The sequence below is a fragment of the Geotrypetes seraphini genome, chromosome 7 (genome assembly GCF_902459505.1).
Source record: "Geotrypetes seraphini chromosome 7, aGeoSer1.1, whole genome shotgun sequence".
NCBI classification, from domain to species: Eukaryota; Metazoa; Chordata; class Amphibia; order Gymnophiona; family Dermophiidae; genus Geotrypetes; species Geotrypetes seraphini.
Genome location: NC_047090.1, coordinates 111,990,155 through 112,006,869, shown reverse-complemented (window position 1 = coordinate 112,006,869; position 16,715 = coordinate 111,990,155). Strand labels below are relative to the sequence as shown.

The following is a 16,715-nucleotide window of genomic DNA, read 5'->3' as shown; positions in this document are numbered from 1 at the left end:
TTGCGAGCACCCCCGATAACCGGCATTGCCCCCTCCCGCTCGAATCTGCACCTGCCCGCGAGAACAGGAACCCCTCGCCCGATCAACTTTAACTCACCCCCCCCCCCCCTTTGGCACCAGCACGCAGCCCACAAGTGCCGGTGCCGCTTGAAGATCTTCTTCCCAGTCTCTGCCAGCTTTGAGCATGCATCTGCACATGCTCAAGCCCTTCTAATTCTCCCTCTTGCCAAGAATCTCATGCATATTCATTAGGGAAATCCTGAAAACACGACAGGATTGCGGCCCCCGAGAAGGGACTTTGACACCCCTGTATGTAAGAATCATGAACATATATCTGTTTTAGATGTTTATTAAGGATGCAATAAGAACACCCACAAATAAAACGCATGTTTAAGAATTATAGAAATATTGTACTGCCACTAAAAAATAATTTGTCTGAACTTTGAATGGAACCTACCTTCCTAATGAGGCTATAAACAAAAACAACATGGTCACAAGAAGGAGATAAAGTTAGATACAGTTGGATTTCAATTTGTACATCCAGAGACAATATCAGAAACAGTTGGAAATCAAGTTAAGATTCTACACTATTTCCATCAAATATGTTAACATTTAAGATTTTTCCTAAGAAGCTTGAAATTTTTGTTTACATACAGCAGGAAAGAGTCCCCCTCCCCACAAGTATGATCAGAATTAGCAAACTGTCTCTCCAAGGTTGTTCACAGGAGTAATATGGTTTGAACACATTTTTTTCCTCTCTCATCTTTTAAAGTGGTCTGAAAATCTATTGAAAAGCACTGTGGTTTTTTGTCACGGAGGGATTATATTTAGTAATAGGAATACAACCATTTAGGCTTCTGCTTTTACTCTGGAAAATGAGTGAGTCATATTTCAAATAATAATTACCAACAAATTTGATTTATAATTAATGTAGACATGCCCAGAAATCTAAATTTATAAAACCAGAAAGCAGAACATACATTTACCTTGAAGTTTCCCAGATGCTCCTTGAACTCTCTTCCAACTCAACACCAAGCCACATTTCTAAACAAATAAAATTATTACTGTTAACATTTAAGTTCTTTTTTTTTTTTTTTTAATTGAAGAATTTTTCATACTTTAATAAAAAGTGAAAATATAACATCCATTAATACAGTGCTTATCATCTTAGAGAGATGACAATGTACAAACTGTTAATTGTTAAAACAAGAATTAAACTCAATATGCACAAGCAGCAGTGTAATATAACAAGTTTTATATAGGAGAAGAGGATTTTTTCAAATATTTATCTAACATTTTCCATTTACTTATACATTTAGACGATGAAGGTAAAAATTTAAGAATATTTTCATAATTTCTATAAAGTAAAATAGTGTTCTACCATAAGCAAATAGATAAGGATGAATCCTTCCAATGATGATTAATTTCAATGCCAATGAGATTAAGAAGTCAAATAGTAAAGCATGGATACCAAACAATTAGTTTTTAATGACACTGATTTCCAAATAACGTGTTTAAAGCTATTTGGTTCTGAAATTTGTAGTATCTTGGAAATTTTTAACCAGATATCTGACCAGAACACAGAAACATTATTATATTCAATTAACATGTGTCTTAAGGTTCTCAATTTGATTTTACAAGATCAACAAAAATTATTTGAACTAAAAAAAGATTAGGTTCTTACCTTGAATAATATATTTTCCAATAGATAGGGATGATATGCTAAACCAAGGGTCTTGCTCCCGCAAATCCATTGCAAGAGATACTGATCACTGTTTTCAGCACCTCCTCCTTCTCCCTGCTCTCTAATACCCCCAGTCAGTTACAGTGGTACCTTGGTTTGCGAGCATAATTCGTTCCAGAAGCATGCTCGTAATCCAAAGTGCTCTTATATTAAAGCGAGTTTCCCCATAGGAAATGACAGAAACTCAGATGATTCGTTCCACATCCCCAAAACAGGCTTGCACTCAACTTCAGTGACTAAATACATCTCTCCTCCCCCACCCCCAACCCATATAATAATAATAGCTTTACTTATATCCTGTCATACCTTTTCAGTTCAAGATGGTGTACAACAAGAGGTGCTGTAAGGACAGCGAGATAACATCAGTTAGATTTGGGAAGGGGCAAATAGACAGTTATGTGACAGGGCGATATAGGGTAGGAGGAAGGAACGTGTTAAGACGAGGTAGGTGTTGAGCAGAATAGTTTGTCGAATAAGTGGATTTTTAGTGATTTTCTGAATGAATGGTATGTTAGTGAGTTTAGGATTAGGTCATTTAAGGTGCTGTTCCAGATCCCTGCTTGAAAGGAGAGTGTCCTGTTGAGGAATATTTTGAATTTGCATCCTTTAGCAGAAGGAAATGTGAACAGTAATGTTCCTTTTTTATTTCACTTTCTCTTTTACAATTGTAGTTCTTCCCTTTCCCCCTTATTTTTTGAAGTAAGCCCATTTGTCTTTTGTATTTTATTAAGATGTTTTGGGTTTACCCCTGATTTTTAATCTGTTTTTATGTAAATTTTATATTGTACACCGCTTAGAAATTTGATTAAGCGGTTTAAAATTTTTTTTAATAAACTTGAAACTTTCAGGAGGTAGGGTGCAGTACTGAAAAGAGTTTTGAAGCAGAGGCAACCGAATTTGAAGATTATTCTGGCCTCGATAGGTAGCCAGTGAAGTTTCTTGTAATATGGGGTGATGTGGTCGGATTTTTTCAAGCCAAAGATTAGTCACATGGCTATGTTTTGGATAAGTCTCAGTTTCTTGATGGTTTTTATGCGAGATCCTAGGTAGATTAGATTGCAGTAATCCAGTGAGCTTAGGAACAAAGACTGGACCAACAGTCTGAATGATGTGAAATCGAAGTATGGTTTTAGCGTGCATAGTTTCCATAGTAAGTGGAAGCATTTTTAAATTAAGATATTGGTATGGGCTTCGAGTGTCAGTTGCTGATCTAGGGTGATTCCTAGGATTTTGATGGTAGGGTTAATTGGGAAGTTTCTTCCATTTAGGTTGATAACCGATTCGGTTGGCTTGTTTGTTGGGGGAGGTCATAAATATCTTGGTCTTTTTCGTTTGGAGTTTGTTGACCATTGTTCTACTTGGTTGATGATAGATGAGATGAAGTGTCTGGTTTCGGTTGACAGTGTAGAGATGGGGACAATGATTGTGATGTCATCCGCATAGATGTATGATTGGAGGTTCAGTTTGGATAGTACCTGGCCAAGGGAGGACAGGTATGTTAAATAGGGTGGGGGATATAGGGGAGCCTTGGGGGACACTACAGGGGTTGGTCCAAGCTGGGAGTAGGTTTGTTCGCTGATGACTTGGTAGGATTGTTTTTTAAGAAAGCTTTTAAAGCAGTTGAGTACGTGGCCCGAGATACCTATGGCGTCTAGATGGCTGAGTAGGATGTCGTGGTCCAACAGGTCGAAGGTGCTGCTAAGGTTGAATTGGAGTATTAGTATGTGTTTTCCCTGAGCTGAATAGTTGTGCGATATGATCTATAATGGCTAAGCTTGTTTCGGTGCTGTGGTGTGAGCGGAATCCTATCTGGTATTCGTGAAGTATTGAGAATTTATCTAGGTAGTTGTAAGGGCAGCGTTGATCAGACCTTCCATCAGTTTGGTGAAGAAGGAGATGTTGGCTACTGGTCTGTCGTTGGACGTTGTTGATATGGGATCTTCTCTCTGTTTTATTGAGGTCCAACACTTCTCCCACTGTTTCGGCATTTCTCCCTCTTTTCCTCTCCAACTAGATCCAGCATTTGTACTCCCCTCTCTTTCCATCCCCATAGACTATCTTTCCCTTTTCTTATTCCCTATCCATCATCTTTCTCTTTTCGCTTTCCCCATCCCTCCATTTTTCACTCTCTCCTTCATGGTTCACCTTCGAGCATGCCTTAACAGCTGCAGTCAGATGAATTGGCTCCCACCGGCATCACAGCATTCCCTCAGCCAAGCTCCACCCCCTTTTGATTTCACTTTCTATTTCTGGTGAAGCTGGATGTGGCATAGGCAAGGTGGTGGTGCCAGCGTGGTTTGGTGCGTGCTGTTTGCCAGTGTCCACTGGAGGTAAGGGTTTGGAAGGTGGGTTGCTGGGGGGGGAGAGATTCTGGTTCTTGGGGTGGTGTGGCGACAGCTCGGTTTGGGGAGTGATGTGCTCGTTTATCGAGTCAACGCTCATTTCGTGAGTTAAAGTTTGCTCAATGTTTTGCTCATCTTGCAAAACACTTGCAAACCGAGGTTTGACTGTACATCCAAAATTCAAATCCTGCCTCCTGTTCCTACCAGATTTTTTTGAGCCAGTAAAAATGATAATAGAGCTGAATAATTATTCTTAATTTATCAATGTCCTAAAGCAACAGGGAAAATGGATATATTACCTGATAAATATTACAGCTTAGAATAGTTTTCTTATGCTCTTAAAGATTAATCACTATATATATTGCATTCAGCTACTAATCCAACAATGTTATAACAGGTACAAAACAAAGCAAAGAAAATTGACCTCAGGAAATCCACAGAGTAAAAAACACTGTGGAGTGACGATGTTCCTAAAAAGCACAGTTACTTACCGTAACAGGTGTTATCCAGGGACAGCAGGCAGATATTCTTGACTGATGGGTGACGGCACCAACGGAGCCCCGGTACGGACAATTTTAAAGTGATTAAACTCTAAGAACTTTGAAAGTTCTAGAAGGCCGCACCGCGCACGCGCGAGTGCCTTCCCGCCCGACAGAGATGCGCGGTCCCCAGTTAGGATAAGCCAGCTAAGAAGCCAACCCGGGGAGGTGGGAGGGACGCAAGAATATCTGCCTGCTGTCCCTGGATAACACCTGTTACGGTAAGTAACTGTGCTTTATCCCAGGACAAGCAGGCAGCATATTCTTGACTGATGGGTGACCTCCAAGCTAACAAAAAGAGGGATGGAGGGAAGGTTGGCCATTAGGAAAATAAATTTTGTAAAACAGATTGGCCGAAGTGTCCATCCCGTCTGGAGAATGCATCCAGACAATAATGTGATGTAAAAGTGTGAACTGAGGACCAAGTAGCAGCCTTGCAGATTTCCTCAATGGAAGTAGATCAGAGGAAAGCTACAGACGCTGCCATAGCTCTAACTTTGTGGCCCATGACAGAACCTTCCAGTGTCAGGCCCGACTGAGCATAACAGAAAGAAACGCAAACAGCAAGCCAATTGGAGAGAGTGCGTTTAGATACAGGATGACCCAACTTGTTAGGATCAAAGGACAAAAATAGTTGAGGAGATGATCTGTGGGGCTTAGTACGTTCAAGATAGTAAGCCAGAGCACGTTTACAGTCCAAGGTATGCAAAGCCTGTTCACCTGGATGAGAATGAGGCTTTGGAAAAAATACAGGTAGGACTATGGACTGGTTAAGATGAAAGTCAGACACAACCTTAGGAAGAAATTTGGGGTGTGTACGGAGAACCACCTTATCATGGTGAAAAACAGTGAAAGGTGGATCGGCCACTAGTGCATGCAGTTCACTGACCCTCCTGGCAGAAGTGAGAGCTATAAGGAAGACCACTTTCCAGGTAAGAAACTTGAAATGCGCTGTGGCCAAAGGTTCAAAAGGAGGCTTCATTAAAGCGGAAAGAACCACATTGAGATCCCAGACCACAGGAGGAGGCTTGAGAGGTGGTTTCACATTGAAAAGGCCCCTCATGAACCGAGAAACCAAAGGATGAGCCGAGAGGGGTTTTCCATGAATTGGCTCATGAAAGGCAGCAATGGCACTAATGTGAACTCTGATAGAAGTAGATTTAAGACCAGAGTCAGACAAGGAAAGAAGATAGTCCAACACCAGTCCCACTGCTAGAGACATGGGATCATGGTGATGTAAGAGGCACCAGGAAGAAAACCGAGACCACTTCTGTTGATAACACTGGAGCGTGGCCGGTTTCCTGGAAGCATCAATGATAGAGCGGACAGGCTGAGAAAGGAGTGAGTGAGCCGAAGTCAGCCCGAGAGATACCAAGCTGTCAGGTGCAGAGACTGTAGGTTGGGATGCAGTAGGGTCTGCTGATGCTGAGAAAGCAGAGAAGGAAACAGTGGAAGAGGTATGGGTTCCCTGAAACTGAGTTGAAGTAGAAGGGAGAACCAATGTTGCCTGGGCCACCGTGGAGCGATGAGAATCATGGTGGCTTGTTCCCTCTTGAGCTTGAACAGTGTTCGCAGCATGAGCGGTAGAGGGGGAAAAGCATATAGGAAGAGACTGGTCCAATCCAGGAGAAATGCATCGGGCGCCAGACGGTGAGGAGAGTAGAGTCTGGAGCAAAACAGGGGCAGCTGATGGTTGTGGGGAGCTGCAAAAAGGTCCACTTGAGGAGTGCCCCATTGAGCGAAAATGGACTGAAGAGTCGAGGGATTGAGAGTCCATTCGTGAGGTTGGAGAATTCTGCTGAGATTGTCCGCTAAGGAATTCTGTTCCCCTTGAATGTAGACAGCCTTCAGGAATAAGTGACGAGCTGTCGCCCAAGACCAAATCCGTTGGACTTCCTGACATAACAGGCGAGAGCCCGTTCCTCCCTGTTTGTTGATGTAGTACATTGCAACTTGATTGTCTGTCCAAATGAGTAGTACTTGAGGAAAGAGAAGATGTTGAAATGCCTTGAGGGCATAGAACATCGCTCGGAGTTCCAGGAAATTGATGTGGTGTTTCTTTTCCTGGGCAGTCCAAAATCCCTGAGTTTGGAATTCGTTCAAGTGAGCTCCCCAGGCGTAGGGGGAGGAATCTGTGGTGATGACTAGTTGATGAGGAGGTAGATGGAACAGCAGACCTCTGGATAGATTTGAAGATGTCAACCACCAAAGAAGCGACTGTCGAAGAGACGAGGTCACAGATATGTGTTGTGAACAAGGATCCGTCGCTTGGGACCATTGGTTCGCTAAGGTCCATTGAGGAGTACGCAGGTGGAGACGTGCGAAGGGTGTGACATGTACTGTCGAAGCCATGTGCCCCAATAGCACCATCATGTGATTCGCAGAAATGGTAATCTGTTGAAACATCTGCTGACAGAGATGGAGGATGGCGTGAAGGCGGTTGGATGGAAGAAACGCCCTCATCAGAACAGTGTCCAGAACGGCTCCAATAAATTGAAGTCGCTGGGTCGGAATGAGGTGAGACTTGGGTAGATTGATTTCAAACCCTAATAGTCGAAGGAAGTGAATGGTCTGATTGGTGGCAAACAGAACTGCCTGAGGGGAATGAGCTTTGATCAACCAGTCGTCCAGATAAGGGAAGACTTGAAACTTGTGAGAGCGGAGATAGGCCGCTACCACAATCAGACATTTGGTGAATACCCTGGGAGAGGAGGCCAGGCCGAAGGGTAGCACTTTGTACTGATAATGATGTTGATTGATGAGAAAGCGCAGATATTGCCTGGACGTCAGATGGATAGGAATATGTGTGTAAGCCTCTTTGAGATCGAGAGAGCATAGCCAGTCGCCCTGAGCGAGAAGAGGGTAGAGGGTGGCAAGAGAGCGCATTTTGAACTTCTCCTTGACCAAACATTTGTTGAGATCTCTGAGATCTAAGATGGGTCTGAGGTCTCCGGTCTTTTTGGGAACTAGAAAGTACCGGGAGTAAAAACCCTGACCTCGCTGATCTTGAGGAACTTCTTCGATGGCATTGAGAAGAAGGAGGGATTGAACCTCTTGAGCGAGAAGGAGGGACTGAGACTTGTTGGAAGCAGACTCTTTTGGCAGGCCTAACGGCGGAGGAGTCTGAAAATTGAGGGAGTAGCCATGGGCTATGATCGAGAGCACCCACTGGTCGGTGGTGATTACCTCCCATCGAGAGTGAAAAATGGTTAATCGACCTCCTATGGGCTGTGGAAGAGGACAGGAGGGAGGGAGACTGGCAATGCCCAGGAGAAGGGAGTCAAAAGGGCTGAGTCGGCTTAGTCTGAGTGACAGGCTTTGTGGTAGGCGGCTGTTGCTGACGTGCTTGTTGGTGCTGTTGCCGCTGCCTCCGAGGTTGTGGAGGTTGAGGCTGAACTGGCCGAGCAGAAAACCGCCTCTGATATGATGGCTGCTGTCTAAATGGACGAGGAGGAGGAGGCTTCTTTTTATTTTTCAGCAAAGTATCCCACCTCGTCTCATGGGCAGAGAGCTTTTGAGTGGTGGTATCCATAGATTCTCCAAAGAGCTCATCACCCAGGCAGGGAGCATTGGCAAGGCGGTCCTGGTGGTTCACATCAAGGTCGGAGACTCGGAGCCATGCCAATCGTCTCATCGCTACAGACATAGCCGTGGCTCGGGATGTGAGTTCAAAAGTATCATAGATGGACCGGACCATGAACTTCCTGAGTTGTAGGAGACTGGAAGTGCATTGTTGGAACGCAGGAAGCTTACGGTCAGGAAGATACTTTTGAAAAGAAGAGACTTGCTGAATCAAATGTTTCAGGTAAAAAGAGAAGTGAAACGCATAATTACCTGAACGGTTGGCCAGCATTGCATTTTGGTAAAGTCTTTTACCAAATTTATCCATGGCCTTGCCCTCTCTGCCAGGAGGGACAGAGGCATATACACTAGAGCCTGCTGATTTTTTGAGGGTGGACTCCACCAGCAGAGATTCATGGGGCAGCTGGGGTTTGTCAAACCCTGGAATAGGAATCACCTTGTAAAGCGATTCCAGCTTCCTAGGGGCTCCTGGAACGGTGAGAGGAGTTTCTAAATTTTTGTAAAAAGTTTCCCTCAAGATGTCATGGAGGGGTAAGTTTAAAAATTCTTTCGGAGGCTGGTCAAAATCCAAAGCATCAAGAAATGCTTTGGATTTTTTAGAGTCAGACTCTAGAGCAGGGGTGTCAAAGTCCCTCCTCGAGGGCCGTAATCCAGTCGGGTTTTCAGGATTTCCCCAATGAATATGCATTGAAAGCAGTGCATGCACATAGATCTCATGCATATTCATTGGGGAAATCCTGAAAACCCAACTGGATTCCGGCCCTCGAGGACCGACTTTGACACCTGTGCTCTAGAGGAATGGAAAGGGTGTTCGACATCTCCTTAAGAAACTTGGTGAAGGACGAGTGCTCTGGCTTACCAGCAGGATCCTGCACTGATGTAACATCCTCCTCCGAGGAATAATCTGCCTCGGTACCGAGGGGGTCATCAGAATCATCCCACAAATCAGGGTCCCGTACCGATGACAGATGGCCCTGAGAAAGTGGGGTAGAAGGTTCGGTATGCTTGGTTTTGCGTACCGATTTACCAGACCTCATGGACACCGTACCGGGTGACTGTACAGCAGTACGGGTGTCAGAGAATGGCACCGGCTCCGAAGTCGAGTAAGCAGTGCGTCGAAGAGACTTCGGTTCCGCCGAGAGAACAGGCATAGAAACAGATTTTTGCGGTGCCGACAACGTCGATGCTGACAAAACAGGCTGTTCGACGATCGGCACCGAATGCTCAGTAGGTACCGACACTGGAAGGCTCGGAGTCAGCAGAGCCGGGAGCAAGTGTTGTAACTGCTCCTTAAGCTGGACCTGAAGGATGGATGCTATTCTCTCATCCAGAGACGGTCCCGATGGCACCGGTACCGCTTTTTTCTTGCTCGGTACCTGCGGTGCAGCTCGAAGCTCAGGCAAAGTCGATGCCGATGAAGAGGCAGTGACTTCAATAGGAGCGGAGCGTTTGCGAGGCCGGCGCGCAGTCTGCAGGACTTGGCACACTGCTTGTTCGACTGGCGGGCTAAGGACAGTAGGGGATGGCTTCTTAGCCGGCTTACCTACAGGGTGCGACACCGAGGATGGATCTTGCGGTGTCGAAGTCACCGGTGCCGATTTGGAGGAAGATGACGGTGTCGATGCCGGGGGAACTTCCATGGCGGCACCGAAAAGAATTCGCTGTTGAATTTGGCGATTCTTTAGAGTTCTCTTTTGGAGAGAACTGCAGCGGGTGCACGTTTCTGCCCTATGGTCCGGACCCAGACACTGAAGGCACCACTTGTGCGGGTCGGAAAGTGAAATAGGACGTGCACACCGCTGACACTTCTTAAAACCCGGTGAAGGGGGCATGAAGGGAAAAATGGGCGTAGCAAAATCGAAGCCCGAGGCTTCGATGGTGCCAACAGGCCCCGCCGGGGCTGACCGGAAAAAAGTCGAAAAAAAAATGGACTTTTTTTTTTTTAAAAGAAAGAAACGATAAGGTGAATAAATCACGACAAGAAAATAACGCGCGAGCGGGAAGGCAAGAAAAATTTGAAAAAATTTTCCAACAGTAGTTGGAACACGCGTCTTCTTAGCTCCGCGGAAACTAAGAAACTGGGGACCGCGCGCCTCTGTCGGGCGGGAAGGCACAACGCGTGCGCGGTGCGGCCTTCTAGAACTTTCAAAGTTCTTAGAGTGCAATCACTCTAAAATTGTCCGTACCGGGGCTCCGTCGGTGCCGTCACCCATCAGTCAAGAATATGCTGCCTGCTTGTCCTGGGATAATGAACTTTATTAAGAAAAGTCAAAGTTCTAAAGTACAATAATATAATCCACTCAAAGATAAAATAATCCACTCAAAGACAAAATAATCCACATGAAAATAAAATAATCCACATAAAAAGCCTAAAGGACCTAGTCCTATGGTTGTAGATACGTGGAACAAACTGATATGTGGAGAGTCATGATAAAGACACTACTTGAAACCAAAGCCTTTAGGTTTTTTATGTGGATTATTTTATTCTCATGTGGATTATTTTATTTTTTGAGTGGATTATATTATTGTACTTTTGAACTCTGACTTTTTTAATAAAGTCCATTTTAGGAACATCGTCACTCCACAGTATAACAAGTACAAAAGCCATTCAGTCCTTACAATCCTTCATAGGAATTATTTTATAGTAGTCAAGATGAAGTCCAATGACAAACAGAACAATCAGGACTGCTACCAAAACAAACTGCAGTTTTGCAGATCAGAATGTACTTACTGCTAGAAGCTGCCTGATAAGCATATCCGAGGCCTTCTCAGAAATATTTCCAACAAAAACTGTTGTAGTAGGACCGCTGTTTTCATCATTTTCTTTAGTTTTAAGACCTAGATGCTCTTTTCTGGGTCCTAGGTGCTTTCCAACCATGGATACACTAGTAGGTACTAATACCTGAAAAAGAGAAAGACTACAGTTTAGACTACACCCCCCATGCATTATTATTCTTTTCACTTCACAAATTTCTGCAGACAAAAAGCACAGTTACTTACCGTAACAGGTGTTATCCAGGGACAGCAGGCAGATATTCTCTACATGTGGGTGACGTCATCCACGGAGCCCCGTCGCGGACAGCTTCTCAAGCAAACTTGATTGAAGATTTCAAAGTTTGCTAGTGCTGCCCACGCATGCGTGTGCCTTCCTGCTCCACTAGAGGGAGCATCTCCTCCTCGTGGTCTTCAGTTCAGATAGTTAGCAAAGAAGCCAACCTCGGGGAGGTAGGAGGGTTGCGAGAATACCTGCCTGCTGTCCCTGGATAACACCTGTTACGGTAAGTAACTGTGCTTTATCCCAGGACAAGCAGGCAGCATATTCTCTACATGAGGATGACCTCCAAGCTAACCAAAAAGGGACGGAGGGAAAGTTGGCAATTTAGGAAAACAGATTACGCAAAACCGACTGGCCAAACTGGCCGTCGCGCCTGGAAAAAGCATCCAAACAGTAGTGAGAGGTGAAGGTATGAACCAAAGACCAAGCGGCAGCCTTGCAGATCTCCTCAATAGGCATGGACCTGAGGAAAGCGACAGACACCGCCATCGCTCGGACTTTATGTCCCGTGACACGACCGTGCAGCAAGAGACCAGCCTGAGCGTAGTAAAAGGAAATACAAGTGTCAACCAGTTGGATAAGGTGCGCTTGGAAACAGGATGGCCTAACCGATTAGGATCAAAAGAGATGAAAAGTTGAGGAACTGTCCGATGAGACTCGGTGCGTTGCAGGTAAAAGGCCAATGCCCTCTTACAGTCAAGAGTGTGAAGCGCCACTTCACCAGGATGAGAATGGGGCTTCGGAAAAAACACCGGAAGAACAATGGATTGGTTGAGGTGAAAGTCCGAAACCACCTTGGGTAAGAACTTGGGATGAGTACGCAGGACCACCTTATCATGATGAAATACAGTAAAAGGCAGGTCCGCAACCAGAGCTTGCAGCTCACTGACTCTACGGGGAGACATGAGAGCAACCAGGAACACCACCTTCCAAGTGAGATACTTCAGAGGAGCCTTATCAATGGGTTCAAACGGAGGTTTCATCAATTGAGCCAGAACCACATTAAGATCCCAAACCACCAGGGGGGGGGGGGGGGCTTGAGTGGAGGAAGAACACTGAAGAACCACCGGATGGACAGAGAGCGGTTTCCCCTCAAGCGGCTGATGAAAGGCAGCAATCGCACTGAGGTGGACTCGAATAGATGTCGATTTGAGGCCAGAGCTAGACAAGTGGAACAGATAATCCAGCACAGAAGGCAAGGAGGCAGAGAGCGGCTCCATGCGGCGTGCAGCACACCACGCAGCAAATCTGGTCCATCTCTGGGAATAGCATTGCCGAGTGGAGCTCTTCCTAGAGGCTTCCAGAACATCCTTCACCGACTGAGAGAAACCTAAGGAGGGAGGCACGTGGAGAGGAACCAAGCTGTTAAGTGTAGAGACTGCAGATTGGGATGCAACAGCGAACCCCGACTCTGAAACAGCAGAGAAGGAAACACAGGTAGAACTAGAGGCTCCCTGACACTGAGCTGGAGAAGCAGGGAGAACCTCGGCTGACGGAGCCACCGAGGCGCTATCAAGATCATGGTGGCGTGGATCGACTTGAGGTGTACCAGCACCCGGAGAATCAGAGGAAAGGGAGGGAACGCACATAGGAACCGTCCCGTCCAAGGAAGGAAAGCATCCGCCTCGACACAATCTGAGGAGTACATCCTTGAGCAGAAATGAGGCAACTTGTGGTTGAGGGGCGAAGCGAACAGATCTATCTGTGGAGTTCCCCACCGAACAAACACCTGCCGCAGAATTTAAGAATGGAGCGACCATTCGTGCGGCTGAAGAAGGCGACTCAATTTGTCCGCCAGCCAATTCTGCTCTCCTTGGATATACACCGCCCAAAGGAAGATGTTGTGGCGCAACGCCCACTGCCAAGACGAAGGGCTTCCCTGCAAAGTGACCCTTTGCTTGTTCACATAATACATTGCCACCTGGTTGCCCGTACGCACCAGGACCACACGATCCTGTAGCAAATGACGAAAAGCTACCACTGTGTTGTAAATGGCTCCAGCAGGTTGATGTGGCAGCAACGGTCCGCACTCGACCAAGGACCCTGAGTCCGAAGGCCATCGAGGTGCGCCACCCAGGCATACGCCGAGGAGTCCGTTGTCAGAACCTTCTGATGCGGGAGCATGAGAAAGAGCAAACCTCTGGACAGATTGGAAGAGTTGGCCCACCAACGGAGCGAGCGTTTCAAGGAGGGAGTCACGCAATGTGCTGAGAAGCGGGATTCCGATCCTGTTGCCACTGAGACGCCAGAGTCAACTGAGGAACCCGAAGATGCAACCTGGCGAACGGCGTGACGTGAACGGTGGAGGCCATGTGCCCCAGGAGGATCATCATCTGCCTGGCCGAGACCGAAAACCTCTGAGACACCAGCTGACTCAGCCACAGGAGGGCGGCTTGCTGAGGAAGAGGTAAAAACGATCGGAGGTGGACCGTGTCCAGCACAGACCCGATAAACTGCAGGGACCGAGAGGGGCACAACTTGACTTGAGGAAGTTTATCTCGAACCCCAGATGCTGAAGGAAGAGAATAGTCTGATGGGTCGCTGAAATAACCCCCTCCCTCGATGGAGCTTTGATAAGCCAATTGTCGAGGTATGGGAAAACTTGAAGACCCTATGACCGCAAGGCCTCTGCTACCACCACGAGGCACTTCGTAAAGACCCGTGGGGACGAAGCGAGCCCAACGATACTGCAAATGAAGGTCCCCCACCTGAAAGCGGAGAAACCGCCGGGAAGCCGAGTGGATCAGAATGTGAGTGTAGGCTTCCTTCAGGTCCAGGGAACACAACCAGTTCCCCGCGTCCATCAAAGGATACAAAATGGGAAGTGAAAGCATGCGGAACTTTTCCCGAACCAGGAACTTGTTCAACTTCTGCAGATCCAAGATCGGAAGGAGGTCCCCGGTCTTTTTAGGGACCAGAAAGTACCGGGAATAAACTCCGGAGCCCCGCTAACAAGGGGGAACTTCCTCCACCACCCGCAGGCGAAGGAGGGATCACGCTTCCTGAAGCAGTAAGGGAAGCTGTGCTACTTCAGAAAAAGACTCTCCTGGAGGTCTGTCCGGCGGCAAAGCCCGGAGGTTGAGAGAATACCCCTCTCAAATGACAGAGAGGACCCAAGAGTAACCTCCGCCCAACGCTGATAAAAGGCACCGAGACGGCCCCCGATAGGCAGAGGGTGAAAAGCCAGGGCGGGGGAGGACAGCCCCCTCCCACCGGACCAGTCAAAAGGACGGCGGCGGCTTAGACGCCGCAGGGGTCTGGGGCTTAGGAGGAGTCCTCTGCTGCTGTAGACGCCGAGGAGGAAGTCGAGAGAACACAGGCGTCGATTTCTGCAGGTAGCGCCGGGGAGGCAGCTTGTAGGACTTGGGCGGAGCGGGCTTCGCCTTAGCCTGAACCAAGGAAGCAAAGGAGCGTTCGTGTTCGGAGAGGCGTTTTGTAGCGGCCTAGATAGAATCATCGAACAGCTCGTTCCCCAAGCATGGAAGATTGGCCAACCGATCCTGTAGGTTGGGGTCCATATCAACGATGTGGAGCCACGCCAGGGCCAAGACCCTCGACGAGAGCTCAAACGCATAGTAGGAGGCCTGGAACATGTACAGCCGAAGCTGCGACAAAGTATCCACAAGCCCTCAAAACTCTGCACGGTGCTTGGCCGGCAAATCGTCCTCGAAGGATGGAAGGGACTTAACACACCACTTGAGATAGGACGTAAAAGTAAAGTTGTAATTCAGGACCCTGTTCGCCATCATGGAGTTTTGATACAGGCTTCTCCCAAACTTGTCCATAGTCCTGTCCTCCCGGCCCGGCGGGACAGCGGCATACACCTTGGACGGGTATGACTTCTTGAGGGTAGACTCAACCACCAAGGACTGGTGGAAAAGCTGAGCCTTCTCAAACCCCTTGCAGGGCACCGTCCAGTACCGAGACTCCAATTTTGATGGAATGGCCGGGACCTCATAAGGAGTCTCCAAATTGCGAAAGAAAGTCTGTTGCAATACCGGATTTAAGGGGAGCCCCAAGGACTCCCTAGGAGGGTAGGGAAGTTCCATCTCCTCCAAATACTCCTTGATATACTTGGAATCCGACTGGAGATCCAAATTTAATGCCCTCCCCATATCCTGAACAAATCTAGTAAAGGAAGAGGGTTTGTTCCCAGAATGCCCCTCCAAGGGAGAGGTCAAACGAGACCGCAATGCAGCCGAAAAGAAGGGGGGAAGCCTCCCTGGAATGCGGTGGCGGCACTTCTGTATCCACCAACATGGACGTCGAGGAAGCCCCGCTAAAAGAACGGGGGGGAGTCGACGACAGCCTGCGCTTAGAAGTCCCAGGAGGGGAGGATCTCGGGGTCCGGGCCATCGAGGTCCGTTGACACCTTCCCGGAGAGCTGCAGCCCGAGGACAAACCTCGCGGGGTCCCCGACCAGACAGACGACCTCAGCAGACTCGGGTCGGACAAGGTGAGGCCCGAGGTTTTAATGGTCCTGGTAGTGCGAGGCCCAGGAGACCTACCCTGCCTCGGGGGGGCGAGTCCCGGGGCCGCTTCGCAAGACGCCTCGACCGGTGCCTCAACCGAGGTCGGCTCGAGGGAGATGCGTGCCTCGATGGAAGGGGCAAGGAGTCCGACGAGGACAAACGTCACAACCGCCTATCCGCGCCCTGAGAACCCTCGATGCAACGCTCAGGCTGGTCCGCAATGCGTGAGGTTGAGGTAGGGGCAAGCTGAGCCAACACCGAGGAGAGCTCCAAGAGATAATGGCCTTCAACACCTCCTTGAACATCGGCACCATGACCATATTAGGCTGGGCAGGTGCAACAGTGCGTTCCACTGGGGGTGACCTCGAGGAAGAGTATTCCAGTATGGTGGAAGCACGCTTGGAGGGCTTGGAGGAAGGTCTTGTCGAGGCTGGCGGGACTACACTCACCGCCTGGATGGCCAGAGACTCCGAGGAAGGCTTCTTCGGCAGCGAAACTGAACCTGAAGGAGGAAGAGGAGACTTACCCAGAGCCGAGGACTTCGAGGTCGAGGCCGCCGAGGCCCTCGAGGCCGAGGGAGACTTGCCCGGGGCCGAGGTCTTCGAGGCTGACGCCAAGGCCGAGGTTGAGGCCGAGACTGGGGCCGAAGCAGGAGCAGCCTCCATGGTGAAAAGTTCCGTGATCCTGGCCCTACGACGCTGAAGAGCCCGAGGCTAGAGAGTGGCACAACGAGGGCAGGAAGCCGTCGGGTGATCTGCATCCAGGCACAGAATACACCAGTGGTGTGGGTCTGTGATTGAAATAACCCGACAGCTCTGGGAGCACTTCTTAAACCCGGTGAGAGGCCTGGACATAAGGGATCGAGGGCCGCGGCCACGCGAGGCCAAGGAGCCACGGCGAACCGGGAGCCCCTGGTCACCGAATTCAAAAAACAAAAAAAGAGATGATCAAGTCAGCAACAAAACAACGAACCGCACAGCG

The 16,715-nt window shown here is 48.1% G+C and overlaps 1 protein-coding gene across 11 annotated transcripts in view; it reads right to left on the bottom strand.

Moving 5' to 3' along the window:
* Positions 1–16,715, bottom strand: part of RBM25 (RNA binding motif protein 25) — a 285,496-nt gene that overhangs the window by 208,192 nt on the left and 60,589 nt on the right. For 7 of the 11 annotated variants that reach the window (XR_004540227.1, XR_004540229.1, XR_004540228.1 and 4 more), the window contains 2 exons: positions 10,939–11,109; positions 981–1,044 (listed from right to left, as the gene is read on the bottom strand). Coding sequence is in view for 8 of the 11 variants with exons in the window: in XM_033953497.1 (XP_033809388.1) it covers positions 981–1,044; positions 10,939–11,109 (235 nt within the window). In the remaining 3 variants the exon portion in view is untranslated. Of the gene's footprint in view, positions 1–980; positions 1,045–10,938; positions 11,110–16,715 lie in introns of those variants that run through there. The other 4 variants (XM_033953490.1, XM_033953492.1, XM_033953493.1 and 1 more) reach the window with 2 other exon arrangements.